Source organism: Triturus cristatus, chromosome 2_1 (assembly GCF_964204655.1).
Source record: "Triturus cristatus chromosome 2_1, aTriCri1.1, whole genome shotgun sequence".
NCBI lineage: Eukaryota > Metazoa > Chordata > Amphibia > Caudata > Salamandridae > Triturus > Triturus cristatus.
The window spans coordinates 566,598,771-566,621,273 of record NC_140581.1 but is presented as its reverse complement, the minus strand read 5'-3'; the positions used below and the strand labels follow the sequence as shown (position 1 = coordinate 566,621,273).

Genomic DNA, 22,503 nt, shown 5'->3' with positions numbered 1-22,503 from the left:
AGGCGAAATTAAATATTATATGAGTACCCAGTCATTTATATTTATTGCTGATAGTCTCAGCGAGTAGATATGGTCTAAATAGCCACGGAATGTCAACTCTCATATGCGCTCCTGACCAAGTGCAGTACTTAATCCTCCCCGCAATGTGATAAATTAACCATACTTCCTATTCCATCCTCCTATCTTGTGCATATTTTATTTAATTATACTCAATGGTTTCCCTGCTGAATTCTACTCCCTTTACAAATTAGCAAGATCACACACAAAAATGATTCCAAGTGATTATGGTAGGGTAGTTTCTGATCACTGCACAGTGTGAGAATGGATTGCAATTCTAAGATGTGTGGTAAACACCGTACACCAACAAATTTGCCTTGATGAGTTTTGACAGGTCGAACTGGCCAAAATGCAACAAGTGAAAAATATGTAGTTTATTCTGATACATGTGAATTTTGATGCAGAATAGGAATTATTTACCACACCCAGTAGCTACTGCTCCACACAGAGTTAATGTTCACCAGGATTGGTAAATACCTCACCCTTTCCAATGTGTCTTAGAAGCAAGGCCCAAGTTACAGAGGATAAATGAAATAGTGGTTTCCTTTGGGACGGACAGAGTAGTAGATGTGAGATAGAGATTACTCCTCTTCACAAAAGTATCAGTTATCTCATAAATAAGCACAGTCTACAGGTTCAATCTTGAGAGAAACAAAGGACATAAATGAAATGTTCAAACAATCACAAATGTTGTATTCAGTTTCAATTGCACAATAAGCATGCATCAAGACAATATACACATTAAAATATATCAAGGTGTTCAAAACATGAAAAGTGAAAATAGCACACCGCTCATGATAATCACACATGCATGGAAGTAAAAGGAAAGGTTATCACATTAATATACAGAAAAATGGCTGCAACTGGATGCTTTTAGTGGGATGTTGCTAGTTAGCACATCCCTCCAAAGTATATTACCAACTATATAATATAGTATAGGAAGTATATGGGATCATTATCAAGAGAGACATCAAAAGACAGTGGGGGTAGCAATCTTCATCAAAAGAATGCAACCCAAAATGAAAAGTAGCCATCTGGAAGTAATATGTATATTTAGGTCAGAGGAGAGTGAACAGAATGGTAGTCCTTCAAACGACATATTTAATCTGTCTCTTTCAATAATTTTCTTTGTATCTTTATATTTAAAATTTTTTTGTGAATAGCAATACTAAACTGGCAACTTCCCATGTCAAGAAAGGAAATAAAGAGATGTGCAACTGTACATTTACACTAAACATATGTCTCAAGATATTACACTCTAGTGGTTTACATAAATGTTTTTAATTTTCCTAGTTTTAGTACAGAAATAATCTAAGATTTTATTAAAGACAATGAGAGGAGTAATAAAATGTGTGTTAGCGACACTCTTTCTTGAGGTGTGTTTGTTTCGTTTCCTCTAATTTGTTATATTTCTCTTCTTCTCTGATTTTCCCTTCCTCCTTACATTTGTCTATTCTTGCAGTTCTTGCACCCTTGGTCTTTACTCCGTGGTCAAGTACTGTTCTGCTCACTCTTGTTCTAACAATGCACAGTTTGTCAGTCCATTATCTGTTGTGTGGGCTGCTCTGCATTGACTGCCCAGTGAGTAGTCATACTGCTCTCCAGTGGAGGGTGATATTATTCTAGCTTTTCAGACTTTTACTACTTTCCAACTTGGGGGCATCTGGCTGTCATGACAATCTGCTTCACATGGCCATCCAAATATGGCAGACCATCCCAAGACATGCTTGCAGCCAGTGCCCATGAACATTATCCCACAATAGTATGTCTTCCTTCAATGTCCTGCCATCTTTTCACACTATTAACTGTCTCCATTTTCCATACCATGGGTTTTAGACTATCTGTTATACTGCTGCTGCACTATCTTACATCAATTATTATGTTTTCTTGCAACAAATATTATCATTAGGATCATGTTCCCATAGGAAATTGCCTTTTTGTATTGCTAGCTTTAGCACAGTTTGACAAATTTCCACAAAACTTTATCAAAAGTGTTACTTTTTGACTAGTTTGAGCATGGAACGTCTCGGGTGATCTGCCAAGCTGGGGTCGAGAATAAGGGGGGTCCCAAAAATGTGTACTCCCCATTCATTTTTCAACTGGAACTTTAGACACAGCTACATCCTGAACCGCTGAACAGATTTACACCAAATTTGGCAGAAAACTAGATCTAGGCCCAGAAAAAGGGTTTTTTGTGATTGGTGTAAATCTGTTCAGTAGTTGTTGAGCAATTACTTCACATAAACTTTGTATATCTAGGGGCACGGAGCCTCCATGGATTCGATAGATCTGCAGCTGAGTTCTGATTGGCTGCCACCACCGCAAGCACAAAGTGGTTGCAACCATTTTACAACTAGGGGCTCAGTCCTGTGTCCTACAAATACACACAAAAAAGACATAGGGAGCATGGCAGGGATACACTGACCCCCCCTAGGCCTCATGGTGGGGTTTGGGGCATGAATTCAAGCCATTAAAGGCCCCGGGAAGCCCAACCTTGGGTCGAAACTTACAAATAAGGGGAGGGGGGCCTCATGCCCCCTGAGTTTCTTTAGGCCCAGGAACCCCATTCTCCAGGTCCTTTGTTGGGAGTGGGGCAACGTGCCCGCCCTTCCCGAGTCTTATTAGGCTCTGGGGACACCATCCCCGAGGGTCAATACTTTTTTCAAAGGAGAGGGGGGCCGCACAGCCCCTCTCCCTGAGTCGCTTTTGGCCCCGGGGACTTCAATCTCCCATGGCCTGCATTAATTAAAAGGGGTGCCCTGGTGCCCATCCAGGGTACCTACCATGCACCGACTTGGGGCTGCAGAGGGAGCCCCAGTGTCATTGCAGCCCAAGCTGACTCACCGCATGCTACGGGAACCGGCATTGCTACCAGTCATGCATCTCCCCTATTACCTTGGATCTTGGCTGCTCAGCCAGTGTGAGTGTTCTGAGTGGAATGTTGGTGTTGTAATGATGGCTGGAATGCTTACGTGCCTGTGTGGTGAGGTGTGACAGTTGGAGTATGGGCTGCTGTACATGGATACCAACCTGCATCTAAAACAAATAAACAATCTACAAAAATACACCTCAGCTACTAGACCTTGATTACAACACATTATGTCTGATGCTCCCTCTGGGTGGGAGCAATCTCTAGATCGGTTTCCCTACCTGCATCAGTGCGTACTGGGAAACAAATCAAAAGTCTGCTTACAGCTGGTGGGAGCATTTTCAACGCTCCCGCCTGCTGGGAGCTGAGTTTGTGTTTGCTCTTGTGTGGCAGGAGATTCAGATATACTCCCGCCTGGCGGGAGCAAACACTGGTTTCCCTGCCTACACTGGTGCAGGCAGGCAAACGCTGTGCCCCGGGGTTTGGCTCCCCGGGACACAGCATGTGCGCCGGTTCAGGGGAATGCGGTCCCTTGGCCATAGAAGGCTCAGGGAGGGGGCAGTGCCATACCACTCCATTTTAAATAGGTAATCAGCCACGGGAATGGGGTCCGGGGGCTGCTAGAGGTTTGAGGAAAGGGGCCGCTCCCTCCCCTTTTAGAGAAATTTAGGCCTGGTGGTGGTCTCCCTGGGGCCTGTAATGGCTTGCAAGGGGGGCCTCATGGCCCCTCTCCCATTATTTGGTGAATATGGGGCATAGGGTGGGCTCCCCAAGGCCTACAACGGCCGGGAGAGGGGTGCATCATGTCCCCCTTCCCTTATTAAATGCTTCCTTGGGGTTTGACTCCCCAGGGCCTATAATGGCTTGAAGAGGGAGGCCACGAGGTCCCCCTCCCCTTATTGAATGCGGCCCAAGTGGTGCATGAGCACCAAGAGTCACTAAAACATGTAATAACGAAAAAACTAAAAAGAAGTTACGCAAAGCAAGAAACGAAAAGAGAGTATGCCTAGCAATGGCCTCTAGTGTAAGTGTAGTAACTTTGGGGAACAATTAATCCATCTGTAGCGGATGTGGCCTAATGGCTGGGGCAGTTAACCTCAAATCTGGGGAACCGAGTTTGACTCTCGGCAATGACACTCATCATCCTGTGATTCTGGGCAAATGACCTAATCACCCAGTGCCTAACAAAAATAAATTAATGTGTCCTTGTGTAACACAACCTGTGCTCATGTAAAGCGTTCTGATACCTGATACCTTCAGGTCAGGTTTGCGCAATATAAAACTCAGAGAAAAAAGAAAAATCCTCTACCCAAGAAGCCGAGCCACATAAAAGCACTAACAAGCCTTGTCTAAAGACCATTAAATTCTTTACGCTCTTCAAAAAAACACAAGACATACCAGTTGGGGGTAGGCCCACAGCAGAACCCCACATCTCTCAAGGAGTGAAGCCCAGTTCATTACCAAACATTCCCAAATGGGTGAAGTCCATCCCACCTCCAAACAAAGACTCAAGCCCTCCTAGAAAATAAAACCATCAAGACACAGATCATTAGAAGATAGCTGATGCATACCAAATGAACCTGCCCAATAACACGGTCAGTTCTGAACTCCTAAATTCCAACAATGATGCAGAACAAGACAGTCTGCAAATTGGTTGCATTTTAAACCCAGACTCTGAGATACAATTGATTCCTCCACCTACCAGATAATAACATAAAGTGAAACAGGAGGCACTATGGTTTGCTGGCAACCGTCTGATCATCAGCCACCCAGCATATAGCTCTTCTTTTAAAACAATTTTTACTCCTATATACCACTTGAGAGGGAGGCATGATATCCTCAATCGGGGCAATATCTTGAAATTGCTATGAGCCGTAGCTGCGCTTGAAAAGATAGCTACTTCATAAATTGGAACTGTTGAATTTCTGGCCCCCCAAGTTGGTAAGAATCATAAGGCCACCAGGATGTTTACCAGCACAAATGGTTATTCGGGAAAAGGAATGCTTCTTGGCGTGGGACATTAAAGTAACTAAGTATTGCTGCTCGCACCTTTAATGGGAGCTTAAAAGGAAGCGGTTCAGAAGTGCCAAAGACTTAACAAACATACTTGATCCTCAGGAATCCTGTTGGGAACTTCTCCACAAAAGAATCTTCAACTAATAATGACAAAATCAAGCTAAATATAGGCTGGCTTACCGCAGCTTTACACCGCAATAGTTGCTCATGACACTGAAAAGCCTGCACAAATAACAAAACAAATAGATCTCAAGCATTGAATTGACTGGATAGTCTTAATATTTGTTCATGGAACATTAAAAGGGGTACAGACAAGAACAGAGGAGAAGAATCTTCCAGATCTGCTGAAAGGAAATGATATAATTTGCCTACAAGAGACATGGGCTCTCCAACCATTCACTCTGGACATCTTTGCAGGCTATTTTAGTCCTGCAATTAAAACTATGAAATCAGGACACCCAAATGGGGGTCTGGTCACTTTTAAAGACGTGGATCTGCAGATTTACAGTGAACATCCTAATAATTAAACTTCTGAACTGGCACCAAGGAAGCAAACATCTACTCCTCTTGATAAATCTTTACGTAAATACAGATTTAGGAATCAGGACCACAACTGTATCCAAACTCTCAAGTATTCTATTCACCAGTTTGCAAGCCCAATCATCCCCAGAAATTCTAGTCACAGGAGACTTCAATATAAGCTTAATGGCTGTATTTGCCTGAGATGATCTAACAATCCAACAGGACCATCGATGGTCCGTCCCAGTACACTAAAAAAACTCAACATCTCAAAGCAGTCACAGTAGTGAAAGACCTAGAATCCTTCAGACTAAGAATTCTGAATGCTAGATGCCAACAAAATACTCCTCCACAATGCATCTATTATTCTACATTTTTAACCTCTGTATTAGATTATACAGCAGCTACACTCTCTGTGCTTCGTTTATTCACTTCGTTTAAGATTGTCAAAAAAACTAACAGTGACTATGGGCAACAGCTAATAACAATCAAAGCACAAAGCCAACTTCATGACAAAGCAACCCTCACTGCAGGGAGAGCTTGTGACAATCAACCACCGGAGGGTCCGCTGGTCATAGAACACCTTGCAAAGTATTGAGGATTTAGCTTTAGGCTTAGCAAAGCAATGCCTTAGCAAGGACAACCTTAACCTGTCCACCAAATGGTCCTTGTTGGTCGAAGAACGTATAGGACACTAAGGCAATCCCAGTGGATTACCCTTACACCAGCATAAAGGAAGCACAGATAAAAGAAGGTTTAAATTATCTACCTTTTGCAGGGCAGTACGGAAGGAGTGTAATCATACTCGTAGAAACATCCGGAAAACCCCAAAATATGCAGATCCCTAAAAAGTTTAAACAAAAACTTCCGGAAAATGATATGGGAAGAAAAATCAATCTCAAAACAAAACTTTTGGGCAAAATTTTTGTATCTTGGCACTATCTTTAATAATGGATAAATTTAAGCACAAAAAGCAACCCCTTTACTTACATTACGCATACTACAAAGCTGCACTTGACTGGGTGAACAGCAATCTTCTTTGGCACAAAACAAAAGAAAATACCATTCATGGGCATCCCAGTTCATCTCCTAAAAGCTATCCAGCTTTTGCACACGAACACCTGGGCAAGGGTGAGAATTGGAGGTGGCTCCACATTATCCAGGAAAATATACACCTCTCAGGGCCTAAAGCAAGTCTGTGTCTTAACACCATATCTTTTCAATCACTGCTTGGCTGATCTATATCCTGCCCTGGACACAGTAAATTCTCATTCTCCCAAGTTAAATCAATTTTCCACCTTCCCCCAACCGCTTCACCGACTCAGATAATATTAGAGTTCAGCCTATGAAATCAACAGCAAGTAAAGGGGGTTTATGTAAAAACATGGAGTAGAATCAGGACTGGCTTGGAAAGTCAACTATGGCAAGCACTTTGGCAGGAAATTCAAATAAAAGAAACTGCACCAGCCCGCGTTTTCCTTGACTCAGCCATTACTAATTTAGGTATTCAAGCCATATGGGAAATTTTCATTTGCCAATGGCATGTAATAAATAGCAGTAAGGCATTAATTGCAAGTTTTAGGGGCATGGACTCTATTTTAAACTGTTGTTACACAAAACTTTTAAGGCTTGCTGGGAAAAAACTGACCGTCGCCAATGTCCAGCAGTGATATACACAACCTCATCTTTTTCTCAAGTGTTTTAGTATACTCTTGTAAACTGCACTTTGCCATAATATGTACCTTAGTTGATGCCCTCCCGTGCCAGCTAGGCTGACTGCAGATGTTAAATTTTTCTAAGGCTGGCAGGAAAAAAAGCTAAGGACCATTGATAAATATCATATTCTTCCCTTTTCACAAACAATTTTAATACGTCTTTGTACACTATACTTTGCACTTTATGTAGAAGCTTGACTGATCCCCCCCCTCCCCAGTGGATGCCGAGGAGACTATGGCGTAAGAGCGCAGCTATTCATGAAAATATGTTCTTGTTAATAAATGATGCACAACATTGTTTTAACTTATGTGGTATGATCTTAAAAATGAATTGTATTAATGTGTTTTTATGAACTTTTATTGTTATGGTTTTAAATAACTGCACAATAAAATTGAATATATATATATATGTATATATAAATTCACTTAAAAAACCATAGGTTTCACACATGTTATAGTTAGCTGGACATTTCACTCGGAAAAAACCATTGAAATTCCCCCGTTATAGTTAGTTCAGATAACTATAACTCGTGCGCCCGCAATCCACTGCTCATGACGTCACATATTACATCACTCATGACATGGTCAGTGGCATCACTCATGACATCACTCATGACATCATCCTTGTGATAGAGTGGCGGTCGCGCGAGTTATACTTATCTGAACTAACTATAACGGGGGAATTTCAATGTTTTTTTACGAGTGAAATGTCCAGCTAACTATAACATGTGTGAAACCTATGGTTTTTTAAGTGAATTTGCAAGGTTTTTTAAATGCTAATTCCTAACTATAACGTGTGTGAAACCTATGGTTTTTTAAGTGAATTTGTAAGGTTTTTTTAAATGCTAAGTTATGTATGTATTATTATTTTTTTTATATATTTATTTTACAATAAACTACGTATTAAAATTTTTATTAACTGCACTGCACAATAAAATTTATTATATATATTCAAAGAGATGTTATGTAATGTAATGTTGAGGTTATTTGTAAAGCACGCGTACACCTGAGGTTTCTTGGCGCTGAATAACCAGGACTATACACATGATGAATCCAATTACTTGGGAAATAAAGTTTGTAGTTGAAGTTCATCTAAACTGAATGAAAGATACTGAGTGCTAGCTGCTGGTATTCCAGAGTTTAGCAGAGTCCAGGGACAAAGGAGGCTGTTCTGGCTTTCGGAACCTTCAGTGGGTGTTAGCCATTGGACCTCAGGTTACATACAGGAAGCTTTGTACCATTCGAATTTGGCAGGAAAGAAATCCGGAAATAGCTGGTAGGCTGCACGATGAACTATGATCATAGCTTCAAAGATTCTTCTCGGATGCACAGGGAGCCCGTGAAGTTGCTTCAAAAAAGGAGAAATATGTTGATTTTCCTGGCCTTTATAGATCAAGCTACAGCCACGCTTTCAATCAATTTAATTTGCTTCTCAGATTTTTGAGGAACTGATACTACATGGCATTCCCATAATCAACACAAGACTTTTAAGAGAGTTTGTAACTGGAATGAGGTTATTACTATCCAAAAACAAAAAATATTCTGGAAAGTTTTAAGATGAATGAAACGTGCTTGGGATTTTGGTTACATAGGGACTCAAGATAAGACTGGCATAAAAAAACTATTCTAAGTTTTACGCGTTCTGAGATCCACCATTAAACTAGGCATAGATTATGGGCAAGTGATGAAGTGATGGAAAGGTCATGTGTAAACCCAAAGATCAATTGAGTGTCACCTGCATACATGTAAAACATAGCCACTGCCAATGTTAAAAGATGAGCCAAGGGACACATGCAGGTGTTAAACGGGAGAGATGATAAAGGGAGTTCTGAGGGATGCCACAGTTGAGAGCTTTGGGTTTTGACTCGATAATGGGAGGGCCACATTCTGAAACTGTTCTGGTAAGATGCCGGCAATTTTAAAGCTGTACTTTAATTTATATATGAAGTCCCATGTCTCTACTAGTAGTTTCTAGTATTAGAACACAAACAAATATTTTTAAAAACATCTTCCTTGTGCATCATTTAAATTGTTTTAAAAATCATGATACTTCCTTCAGTTTTTTTTGTTTTTTTGTTTAGGTACATTTCCGGTATCCATGAGTTCTTAAATAACAGGTACCACATTCCAGGGAAAAAAGTCAAAATCATAATCATATGAAATATTCAAATACAGTCCTCACCTGGTCATCAAGAATGGTTAAATTATAAATAAGAAAAGATCTGCCTGGAGGAAAGGTAACATTATCGCTCACTGGTCTGATGTCTTCCTCTGGTGGGTTTGGACCGTCTACTACCTGAAAGTAAATTATGAAGTCATTACTTATAAAGGAAACAATATAAAGAACTTTTATGCTGAATATAATAAAACTATGGTTATGAAGCAGGTTATGTGAGGCGTGATGTATTACATGTTCTGGTCGCCTCTTATACGATTGTGTATCAGATGGCAGGAGTTCTGCTGGCATTACAAATAAGCCTGAGCAAAGCACTACGCTACGCTCGCGTAGTTTGCGAAGTTCACGCTACTTCGCACTACGCGAACTGCACGTAGCACAGTGCGAACACGCGTAGCGTAGTGTTGCGTAGTTCTGCGGTCATTTTTTGCTTGCTCGCAGACCTCACCGTCAAGTTGGCGACCGCGAGCAAGCAAAATGACATCCCGGCGAGACTTTTTCCTTGTTCGCGATCAGCAACATCAAGTTGGCGATCGCGAGCATGGAAAATAAACCTCCCGGCGAGATTCCCAACGCAAGGAGCTCAGGTTTCTCATTGCGAGTGGTCGTGTATGCTCGCGACCGCTCGCGATGAGAAACTACCAGTTCGCGTTGAGAAAGCTGCCGCTCGAGTAAAAATCTACTCGAGCAGCAGAAAACTACAGCTCGCACTGTGCAAGATGCCATTTTCAATGATTGCACAGTGCCGGTTGCTTGTCCACACTGTGCAATCATTGAAAACGACATCTGGCACAGTGCGAACAAGGTACTACGCAGTTCGCGAAGTGCTACGCGTAGCTCGCGTAGTGCAAAATGCACTTTGCGTAGCTTCGTGAAGTGCTAATTCGCGAACTACGCCCAGGGTTAATTACAAATGTATCTGGGAAAAACATTGGTTCTTGTGGAAAATACAAAAATGTTTGATAATAACCATGCACAATGGCAGATAATACTAGAAAAGGATGTTGAAGGAGAGACACTCATACACAATGCAATCAAGAGACCAAATACTGTTGGCACAAAATCATATATATATATATATATATATATATTATCTACTGGCGGTCGCCAGTAGATAGTTATAGTTAGGACCGTGTTTCCATAGGAAATCTGCAACATTCTATTTGGAATAACTTTGGCGCCGGTTGACGAATCCTCGCGAAATTTTCAAAATAGGTGGGGCGCTCCGCTCCGCTCCTACCCTGGAAGTCTCGGGGGAATTCGTCAAGCGGGGGCTGAGAAAAAAGGGGGGTCCCAAAACGCGTTTTCCCCATGCAATTTTCCATAGGGACCTTTAGTCCAAGGTACAGCCCGAACGGCTGAACAGAATTACTTGAAATTTGGCAGAGAGGTAGTCCTCAGCTCAGGGAAGTGCCTTTTGCAGGTCTGGTGTCAATCTGTTCAGTAGTTCCTGAGAAAATCAAAAGTAAAATCATATATATATGTGGGCGGAGCCTAACCACACATCTCATCCTGAGATCTGATTGGCTGTCATCACTTCATCCAAGAAGTGTAGGCAGCCATCTTGGGACCAATATACATGATAGCACCTCATTAAAAAGCATTGCAGTTAATAGAAGGTTTTAAGACTTTAGTTACATTATAAATCATTTGTTGATGGTACCATACTCATTTTAGGAATTGTGGTATGTTCTAAGGTGATTTCACCATGTGAAAAAGCCTTCTGCTGGGATATCATGATTGAGAGAAAAATATTTTCTCATGCTTTTCCCACAGAGGTTTGGAAGGTGATCTATAAGCTAAACTGAGAGCTTATTTTCTGTAAATTCACATTATCTTTCTCAGTCATGTGAGAATGAAGTCTGACATTCTCAGTAAAACATGTACATCCAACAAGGGCAGAGACTGTCAGTTGATTCCTTTGTGTTCTACTGCAGCTTCCCAGAGTGTTCCAAAGAACAACTAGAGCGCTAACAGTCCTACTTATGATAAACGTATGGCACACCTGAAGCCATCTTGCTTGGATTAAAGTGGTAACTCTTAAAACATTTAATTTAAAAAGGAACAAAATGAGGGGGTTCATTTTTCCATAACAAGTATGATTAGTGCCGCAGAAAGAAAAACTAGGGCACATTTTGACTTCTGAAATCCTCTTTTATTTCATTAAAAAATTCTGACATGCAGACTGAAACATGCACTTTCAATACCAGCAGCAGTTTTCCCTGGTGAGCAGTAGCTTTACTACAGTGATCTAATGAGCAAAAAGAGTGCTAACATTCTGAATTTATGGCAAATGTGTGACACATCTGAATGCCTTCTTGATGGAATCAAAGTAAAAAACTGAAAGTATTTCCTACTGAGGAGACTGCAGTAAATGAGGAAATTAGGAAACTTCATAACAAATAAGTCTCCCAAGATGGCCACCAGAGACAAAAGAGCCCAAATGTAGCCCAAATATCACCCAGATGTAGCCCAAGTATAGCCCAATGACAGAATGTCCCAGAGTGTTCTTAAAAACAACTAGAGCGCTTACTGTCTTCATTATGACAAAAGTATGGCACACCTGAAGCCATCTTGATTGGAATAAACTGGTAACACTTAAAACATTTAATTTAAAAAGGAACACAATGAGGGGGTTCATTTTGCCATAGAAATTATGATTAATGCTGCAGAAAGAAAATGAGGGCACATTTTGAGTGACTTCTCAAATCCTCTTCTATTTCATTAAAAAATTCTGACATGCAGACTGAAACATGCACTTTTAATACCAAGAGCAGACTTCCATGGTGAACAGTAGTTTTACTACAGTGAGCTAATGAGCAACTAGAGTGCTAACTTTCAGAATTTATGGCAAATGTGTGACATATCTGAATACCTTCATGATGGAATCAAAGTAAAAAACTGAAAGTATTTCCTACTGAGGAGACTGCAGTACATGAGGAAATTAGGAAACTTCATAACAAATAAATCTCCCAAGATGGCCACCGGAGACAAAAGAGCCCAATGTAGCCCAAAATCACCCAGATGTAGCCCAAATATAGCCCAATGACAGAAGTGTGCAAAACACTTATTATTTTGTGTTTTTGCAGTGTTATATAGTGCAGACTTGTCAGGTATTGGAGTGCTTTACATGAGCATTGGTTACATCACACAAGAACAAATTCATTTTGGTTGTAGACATGGGGAGACTAAGTGATTTGACCAGAATCACAGAATGTCGAGCTGAAGCAGAAACTCCAACCTGGTTCCCCAGTTGCAAAGTCTGCAGTTCTGGAAGTAACACCACATCCTCTCCCCTAAGTGCAACATTTAATCAAGTGGTCAACTGGATAAAAAAACATAAAGATAACAAATAATTTAAAAGTGCTTTGTCGCTATTTGAAAACTCAGAAAATATGTCCTTATTTTAGTCTTTTAGAGCACTAACCATAATTTTGATGCCAATAAGACCCTCTCATATATGTAATTTCTAAAGGAAATGCTCTAGGTATTACAGTTTTGATTACATCAAGATGATGTCAGGTGTTCCACACTTTTGTAATAAATATAGAATGTTAGCAATCTAGTTGTTCATTAGGATACTGTTGAGAGGCAGAGGCCAGGGGCACAGACTCTGAAAATTGAAGGCAGGTAGGAGGGTGCAAAGGCAACAATTTAACCACACTGAGCAGGCAGGAAGGGCCGTGGCAGCACAACAGACTATGGAGGGCAGTGGAAAGGGGGGCAGGGGCAACAAACCAACAATACAGGACTTGTAAGAGAGGCTGTGGCAATGTAATAGAGCATTGTGGGCAGAAGGAAGACGCAATGGTAGTACAACCATACATGCCAACAGACCCGATTCAGCCAGGAAACGTCCAATGTTTTTAAGCTCAAATGGGCTTTATTTGATCTGTCTCCTGTCTACAATCTCCTCTTTTCCAATGTAACTCAAAGGGGAAAATCAATACCCCAGTTTTTTTTCAAAATCTCCCTCTTACCAAGTTCAAAATGTTCGCAAGTATGGTACATTGGATCATGGAAGGAAATGGGGTAGGGACATGGACTTGGATAACAGAGGACAGGAGGGACATGGAGAGGTGCACCAAACTGACCCTGCAGGGCAGGCATCAGGGTTTGCAGCAGCACAATACACCACACAGGGCATGCGGGACGGGAGTGCAGCACAACAATCCATAGAAAGCAAGAGGGAGGGGACAGGACCATGCACATGGACAACAGAGAACAGAGGGGCAAGAGGCAATGGTAGCTAGCTGACCATAATGGACAGACAGGAGAGAAAGCTGCAGCATAACAGACCATAAAGGGCAGGAGGGACGGATCAGGGGCATTACAATGGAACAGACAAGCCAGGAGAGAGGGTGTAGGGGTCTGCACATGTAAACAGAGGGCTGGGGGCAAGGGGGCAGGGCAGGAGCAGCAAGATAGCCATGGAGGTCAGGCAAGATGGGCACTAGAAGCAAGACACACCATGAAGAGCAACAGTGAGACTGTGATGGCATACACACAGACCATGGAGGGAAGGTGGGAGGGGGTCAGGGGCAGCTAACTGACCACACAGGGAAGGTGGGAGGGGCCATGGCAGCACAGAAGAGCATGCATGGCAAGTGGGAGGGTTAGTGGCAGCACAATGGCTATGATGGGCAAGAAGGAGGGTGCAGGGGCATGCACAAAGGACGATGGAGGATAGAAGGGAGGGTCAGGACCTGTGCACAGACAAGAAAGTTCAGGGGAAGGGGCCTCACAACAGACCGCACGGGGCAGGCAGGAGGAGCAGTTGCAGCACAACAGACCAGGGAGGGCAGAATGGTGTGGCAGTACAATGGACCATGTAGGACAGGAGGAAGAGGATAGGAGCATGGCATGTGGACAGGCAGGGTGGAGGTGGCAGGGACAGGTTACAGTCATCTGACAATGCTAGGCAGGTGGGAGGGGAGTGGCAGCTCAACAGAAAACTCAGAGTAGATAGGAGTGGCAGGTCCATGGAACATGGTGGGCAAAAAGGATGGAGCAGGGGCATGCACAAAGACATCGGAGGGCAGGGGGAAGGAGAATAGGGGCAGCAAGCTAAGCACAGAGTTTAAGCAGGAGGTCAATGATGGGGCATAGAATTGGGCAATGGAGGGCAGGAGGAGGGGACTGGTACATCATACTAAATTGAGGGCAGTGGCAGCACATCAGACCATGCATGGCAGGAGGGAGGAGGCTAGTCCATGGATTCACACAACAGAGGATAGGGAGGAGGGGGATGGGGCAGCAAGCTAACTGTTCAGAGAAGGCGGGTATTAGGAACCTTATTGTTTTTAAAACGCGTGTCTGTGCGAACTACTTAAAATATGAACAAGTATGCAGCATAATCTCACTTTTATTCAGGAAGAAGAGGACGTTTGTGACTGTGACTCCGGGCTCACTTGGCAGAAAAACCCCCTGACCCTCCACCCCCTTTCGCAAAATGTAATGCCCGTGAAAAGGGTAGGTGAACACAGTGTTATATAGAACATAGTCCTGAGAGCACGATTGAAAATGAAAACTAGATATAGTGTATGGTATAAACTATGCACCAAAAAGTGTGATATAAGATGAACCGGACGTGAAATATAATATGCAATACATTGTGCGCAATGACAGATTCATTGGAGAGCGTGAGATAGCACAGGCACTAGCGCGTGCTATGCAATGTGCACCTTGGAGTGTAATATGCACAGGGCAGTGTTGTGTAACCTAACTAGTCTCTAAAGTTGTAATATAAAATATGTTCTGGGGAGTGTAACGTTGCATATGCAGTGTGACAAAGATATGGATCCCAGATTGTAATATGTATGGCATAGCACTGTGCGTTATTACATAGGCATCGAGGAAGGCACGTTAGATGGGGCAATATAACCTGTGCGAAGACAAGTGTGGCATGACATATTCACGGGGCTAGAGAGTGTCATAGCATATGCACTAGCTGGTGGAATACAACACAGAGGTGTGTGGCACTCGGCAGGCAATGGTGGGTGTAACACAGCATTGGGCTCTGCCAGGAGCGCGCTGTGACTCTCAAGTGATGTTCGTCCCGTTTCCAGAGAGTAAAATAAAAAGTATTACACATCCGGCAGTGGATGTGTGTTTTATTAACCGTGAGGGGGGTTTCTTACATAGTTTTGGTCGAATTTTTGTCGAATCCCCTTTGAATGGCTTGGTGTGCATGAGTATTAAATGTGCCCGTCAATAGCTACCCATGTTTGTATAAATAAACAACAAGGGTGTCTACCGGGATTAGGCACGGTAGGGCATCAGACATGTCAGAGCTTTACTAGTGGTGTAAATACATTTCACGTGGATTCATTGTATGCATAGTCGCCTTTTAATGAATATCACTCAAATGGTGATAGGTACGTACGGTTTGTCCAGCATGTCCTCGGTGTGTCTATAAATATATATTTTTTAAAAATAATAAAAAACAGTGGCCGGCCCTGGGGATTGGGGTCACATAAATATAATTAGGAGACAAGCCCTGGGGGATGGGGTCATCAGGGCCAATAAATTAGAATAAGAAGGGGAACCACACAGCCCCCTTCTTAAAAAATTAAAATAAATAAAAGACTGGCATCGTGCCGGAGGCCACGCCCCCTCCTTGCAGCACTCTGCAAACGCGCCCCCTGGCGAGTTGTAAGTTGGGGAATTAATTCCTCTTCAATACTGAGGGTCCCTGAGGGCCAACTAGCCCAACAGGCATCTCCAGTATGCGCCAGGGAGCTGCGCTGCAGACAGGTGTTCTGAGGCCAAGCCCCTTTTTACAACTCTCTGCAACGCAGCTCTGTGGCACTTACTGGAGGTACCTAGTGGTCTAGTTTGACGCTAGGGACCCTTAGGATTCAAGGGGACTTAATCTCTCAACTTAGAACAGCCACAGGGCGCGTTTACACAGTGGTGAAGGGAGGGGACGGGGCCTGAGGTGACGTGTGCAAACACGCACTATGGCACGTTTTAAATTAGGGATATAATATCCCTTCAATACTGAACGCCCCTGTGGGCTAACTAGCCCACCAAGTGCTTCCAGTAAGCGCCACTGAGCTGCATTGCAGAGAGGTGGTCCAGGCTGTGCCACTTTTTACACCTCTCTGCAACGCAGCTCTGTGGCACTTACTGGAGGTACCTAGTGGGCTAGTTGGACCCTAGGGACCCTCAGGATTCAAATGAACTTAATCTCCCAACTAAAAACGGACACAGGGCGTGTTTACACAGTGGTGAAGGGAGGGGACGGGGCCTGAGTTAACGTGTGCAAAAACGCCCTGTGGCCTGTTTTAAGAGGTAGTTTTAATCCCCCTGCCCTATTATATACTAGGGGCTTACAGAGGAGGTCATGCTAATCACAGGGGGACCCCAACGCATAATGTTCCCTAGTGTATGTAGGTGTTTTCACTGTATTCTAAGTGTCTTTTAACATAGCACTGGCTCTAGGACTGGTTAGTCAGACTCAGTTACCACCAGTATTCGTCTGAAAAAGTTGAGGGTACAGGATGATTTTGCAACAAGGATTCTTTCTGCTCTTCTTTTTCTTCTTTCTGCACGTTATCCTTCTTCCTGCACTTTTCTTCGTCTTTGAGGACTTCTGTTGCTTCTTTCTGCACTTCTTTTTGTTCTTTCTGTGCATTTTTCTTCTTTCTTCACATGTCCTATTCCTGTAGGCATAGTTAGAAATTAGCATTTAAAAAACCTTGGAAATTCACAGAAAAAACCATAGGTTTCAGGCACGTTATAGTTAGGAATTAGCATTTAAAAAACCTCCGAAATTCACTGAAAAAACCATAGGTTTCAGGGGTGTTATAGTTAGCTGGACTTTTCACTTGTACAAAACCATTGAAATTCCCCCGTTATAGTTAGTTCAGCTAACTATAACTCGCGCGCCCGCAATGCACTGCTGATGACGTCACATATTACATCACTCATGACATGGTCAGTGACATCACTCATGACATCACTGATGACATCTCAAATGACATCACTGATGACATCATCCTTGTGATAGAGTGGCAGACCTCCTCTCACCCTAATATAATCTTTGATACACACATTCAAAAATAGAGACTAAAATTTTCAAAACAATGGACATACCAATACCAGTTACAACAACCTCTTCAGTAATTCTAAGATCCACATACACATCCACTCATTCACCAACAGTCCTATACAGTCACTCATACATGTACTCACTCATCATATGTACTCATACACCTATAAATCCTGTTACACAATGCCACTCATCCATAGAGTTACTCACACACATAGTCACTCATGCTAATAAAGAATCAAACATACATTTACTTGCATATACAGTTATACACACACCACCACACTTACTTCTACGGAAACTTACACATACTTAGTCTTTTAAACAATCACTTATAGAAACACATACTTATTCATACAGGAACTCTTTCAATCTCTCACTCTCACATATACTCACTTATATACACCAATAGTCACATTTACTAGTTTAAAACATATGTAGTTACTCATAAAAACACTATTGAGACAGTCATTCACTCACTAACACACCCATACACACACTCATCCACCCATACAGTCCTGCACACATGCTGTCTTCAACACATGCAAACAGTGAGTCACTCATTCATGCACCTATGCACTACGTAATACCCCCCACCGAACCATGCAGACACTCAGACTGATACTCAAAAAACCAACTAATAACCTATATAGACACCCATGTAGCTACTCACCAACCCATGCAGCCACTTATACACAAAGTGAGAGACTGATACAGATATTGACATATTTAAACATTACTCACTAAGCCATGTATTCACTATGATACACTTAATCAGTCAGTTACACAATCAATTTTTCAAAAACAAATCATCCATTTAGACACTTATATACCCATTTATTCTTCCATCGACCTTGAGATATAGATATATAAAACATATTTAATTTTCAGAAAAACAGACATTCACTGGATGATGTCATCAGTGATGTCATCAGTGATGTCATTTGAGATGTCATCAGTGATGTCATGAGTGATGTCACTGACCATGTCATGAGTGATGTAATATGTGACGTCATCAGCAGTGCATTGCGGGCGCGCGAGTTATAGTTAGCTGAACTAACTATAACGGGGGAATTTCAATGGTTTTGTACAAGTGAAAAGTCCAGCTAACTATAACGCCCCTGAAACCTATGGTTTTTTCAGTGAATATATATATATATATTACCTACTGGCGGTCGCCAGTAGGTAGTTATAGTTAGGACCCTGTTTCCATAGGAAAACCGCAACATTCTATTTGGAATAACTTTGGCGCCGGTCGACGAATCCTCGCAAAATTTTCACAACTAATGGGGCGCTACGCTCCGCTCCTACCCTGAAAGTCTCGGGGGGATTCGTCAAGCGGGGGCTGAGATAAAAGGGGGGTCCCAAAACGCGTTTTTCCCATGCATTTTTCCATAGGACCTTTAGACACAGCTACAGCCCGAACGGCTGAACAGAGTTCCTTGAAATTTGGCAGAGAGGTAGTCTACAGGGCAAGGAAGTGCCTTTTGTCGGTTTGGTGTAAATCTGTTAAGTAGATTCTGAGAAAATAGCCTTTAAATCAATATATATATCTGAGCCAGCTTACGGTGCGCTTACGGTGCGCTGATTGGCTGTTAGATCTTAGTAAACATTCGAATCGGTCGAAACCAGGAAGCGGCGGCTGCCATTTTCTCTCTCGCAGTCTGAGAGGGGGTTAAAAAACAAAGGCCAAAAACATGTAAAGGGGCTGTTTAGACAGCTCCTAAGCACCTAGCCATGTTGAGGAAGTCCTCAAAGATCCCCCAAGGCCAAAAACGGAATTTTAATTTTTTCGATAATTTCACCGATTACGCTTACCGTACGCGTACGGTAAAAATTAATTTAAAAAAATAAAATATCCATACTCTCCCCACCCCATGTGCATATGTTGCCCGAAGGGCTCCATGTGTGCATGGCATATTACAAATGTGAAAAATTAAAATATTACCTTTCACAACGAAGCGCATCATATGTCCTCCATGTGTGCACGGTGCACGAAGCGCATCGTGCGTACATGGCCCATCTAGCGTAACGTGGGCACGCGGCACTAACTGCGTAAAGTGGGCGCGCGGTACGCGAAGCGCACCGTGCGCGCACGGAACGAACTGCGTTAAGTGGGCGCGCACGCCACGAATTGCGTAAAGTAACTTAGCATTTAAAAAAACGTACAAATTCACTGAAAAAACCATAGGTTTCACACATGTTATAGTTAGCTGGAAATTTTACTGATAAAAAACCAATGAAATTCCCCCGTTATAGTTAGTGCAGGCAACTATAACTCACGCGACCGCAATCTTCTGCTGATGCTAATACTGTATTTAGACACTTATTTGCCCATGTCTTCTTCCATTAAATTTTAGCTATACATATATTACAAATATTTTTTTTTCATAAAGACACATATGTCATCAGCAGAGGATTGCGGTCGCGTGAGTTATAGTTGCCTGCACTAACTATAACGGGGGAATTTCATTGGTTTTTTATCAGTAAAATTTCCAGCTAACTATAACATGTGTGAAACCTATGGTTTTTTCACTGAATATATATATATATATATATATATATATATTCACTTAAAAAACCATAGGTTTCACACATGTTATAGTTAGCTGGACATTTCACTCGTGAAAAACCATTGAAATTCCCCCGTTATAGTTAGTGCAGGCAACTATAACTCACGCAACCGCAATCCTCTGCTGATGACGTCAGATATTACATCACTGTATTTAGACACTCATTTACCCATGTCTTCTTCCATTAATTTTTAGCTATACATATATTACAAATATTTTTTTTTCAGAAAGACACATATGTCATCAGTGATGTAATATCTGACGTCATCAGCAGAGGATTGCGGTCGCGTGAGTTATAGTTGCCTGCACTAACTATAATGGGGGAATTTCAATGGTTTTTCACGAGTGAAATGTCCAGCTAACTATAACATGTGTGAAACCTATGGTTTTTTAAGTGAATTTGCAAGGTTTTTTAAATGCTAATTCCTAACTATAACGTGTGTGAAACCTATGGTTTTTTCAGTGAATTTGTACGGTTTTTTAAATGCTAAGGTATGTATTTTTTTTTGTTTGTTTTTGTTTTTTAAGGTTTTTCACCGTGCGCGTACTGTACGTGCACGGTGCACTTCGCGCACCGCGCGCCCACCTTACGCATTTCGCGGAATTTTTCCGATTCTACCGTACGCGCACACTACGCGTACTCCGCGATTTTTTGCAAAAAAATTTAAGGAAATTTTGGCTCTTGGGGGTCCTTCTGGGACCCCCTGACAAAGGCTAGGGGGTCAGGAACTGTCCACCCTCCCCCCTTTTCACGTTCTCCACCTTTGTTTTTCACCCCCTCAGACTGCGAGAGACAAAATGGCGGCCGACACTTCCTGGTTTCGACCGATTCGAATGTTTACTAAGATCTAACAACCAATCAGAATCGCACTCGCGCATGGCAGCGTGCGCGTACGGTAAGTTTTACCGTACGTGCGCGGAGCCCGCCTATAGATATATATATGCTTTTAAATGCTATTTTCTCAGGAAATACTGAACAGATTTACACCAGACCTGCAAAAGGCACATCCCTGACCTGAGGACTACCTCTCTGCCAAATTTCAAGTAATTCTGTTCAGCCGTTCTGGCTGTAGCTTGGACTAAAGGTCCTATGGAAAAATGCATGGGGAAAACGCATTTTGGGACCCCCCCTTTTTCTCAGCCCCTGCTTGACAAATCCCCCCGAGACTTTCAGGGAAGGAGCGGAGCGGAGCGCCCCACCTATTTAGAAAATTGCGCGAGGAATCGTCAATCGGCGCCAAAGTTATTCCAAATAGAATGTTGCGGATTTACTATGGAAACACGGTCCCAACTATAACTACCTACTGGCGACCGCCAGTAGATAATATATATATATATATATATATATACATATATATGTATTTATATATATATATATATATATATATATATATATATATATATATATATATATATATATATATATTACCTACTGGCGGTCGCCAGTAGGTAGTTATAGTTAGGACCGTGTTTCCATAGGAAATCCGCAACATTCTATTTTGAATAACTTTGGCGCCGGTTGACGAATCCTCGCGAAATTTTCAAAACTAATGGGGCGCTCCGCTCAGCTCCTACCCTGAAAGTTTCGGGGGGATTCGTCAAGCGGGGGCTGAGAAAAAAGGGGGGTCCCAAAACGCGTTTTCCCCATGCATTTTTCCATAGGGACTTTAGTCGCAGCTACAGCCCGAACGGCTGAACAGAATTATGTGAAATTTGGCAGAGAGGTAGCCATAAGGTCCATGAAGTGCCTTTTGCAGGTTTGGTGTAAATCTGTTCAGTATTTCCTGAGAAATTAGCATTTAAATCAATATATATATCTGTACGCGCGTACCGTGCGCGCACTGAGCAAGTCCTGTGCGCGCACCTTGCCGTGCGCGAGCGCACTTCTGATTGGTTGTTAGATGTCAGTAAACATTCGAATCGGTGGAAATCAGGAAGCAGCGGCCGCCATTTTGTCTCTCGCATAAAGAGGGGGTGATAAACAAAGGGGGAGAACTTGAAAAGGGGGCAGAGTGGGGAGATATTGACCCACTAGGCATTGTAAGGGGGTCACAGTAGGACCTTGTAGGGCAAAAAAAAAGATTTATATTTTGGAAAAAAATATCACCGAGTGCGCGCACCCGAAAAAAAACTTTTTAAAAAAAATAATAAAAAATCGCATTTAAGTGTTTAGATATAAGGTGGCTCTAAAAAGAGCCCTTGTGTTTATTGTTTGTTTTTTGGTACCTACAAGTAAGTACCGATGCAGAGTCTAAAGTTCAAGAGGAAGACTCTGTTCCCTTCATCATTGAAATGTACACCGTCTCCTCTATAAATGTCTTGCATGTTGTAACGCAAGTTGTTGTGGTATATAGAACCCATGCCATAGTCTCTGAGGAAAGCAGAAACAGATTTGTTGACGTGCTTTCTTGCTTTGTCAATCTGCGGACAAAATTGGTTGGACCAGTTCCACTTTTGCCTTTGGCATATGTTAGAATATACAAAGGCAGATTGAGGAAAAAGCGACATCAATTGCACAAAGG

The 22,503-nt window shown here is 42.3% G+C and overlaps 1 protein-coding gene across 1 annotated transcript in view; it reads right to left on the bottom strand.

Annotated features, from left to right (window-relative positions):
• Nucleotides 1–22,503, bottom strand: part of ADGRV1 (adhesion G protein-coupled receptor V1) — a 1,990,932-nt gene that overhangs the window by 1,781,350 nt on the left and 187,079 nt on the right. The window contains exon 6 of the mRNA XM_085632468.1: nucleotides 9,359–9,472. Coding sequence (XP_085488594.1) covers nucleotides 9,359–9,472 — 114 coding nt within the window. The remainder of the gene's footprint in view (nucleotides 1–9,358; nucleotides 9,473–22,503) is intronic.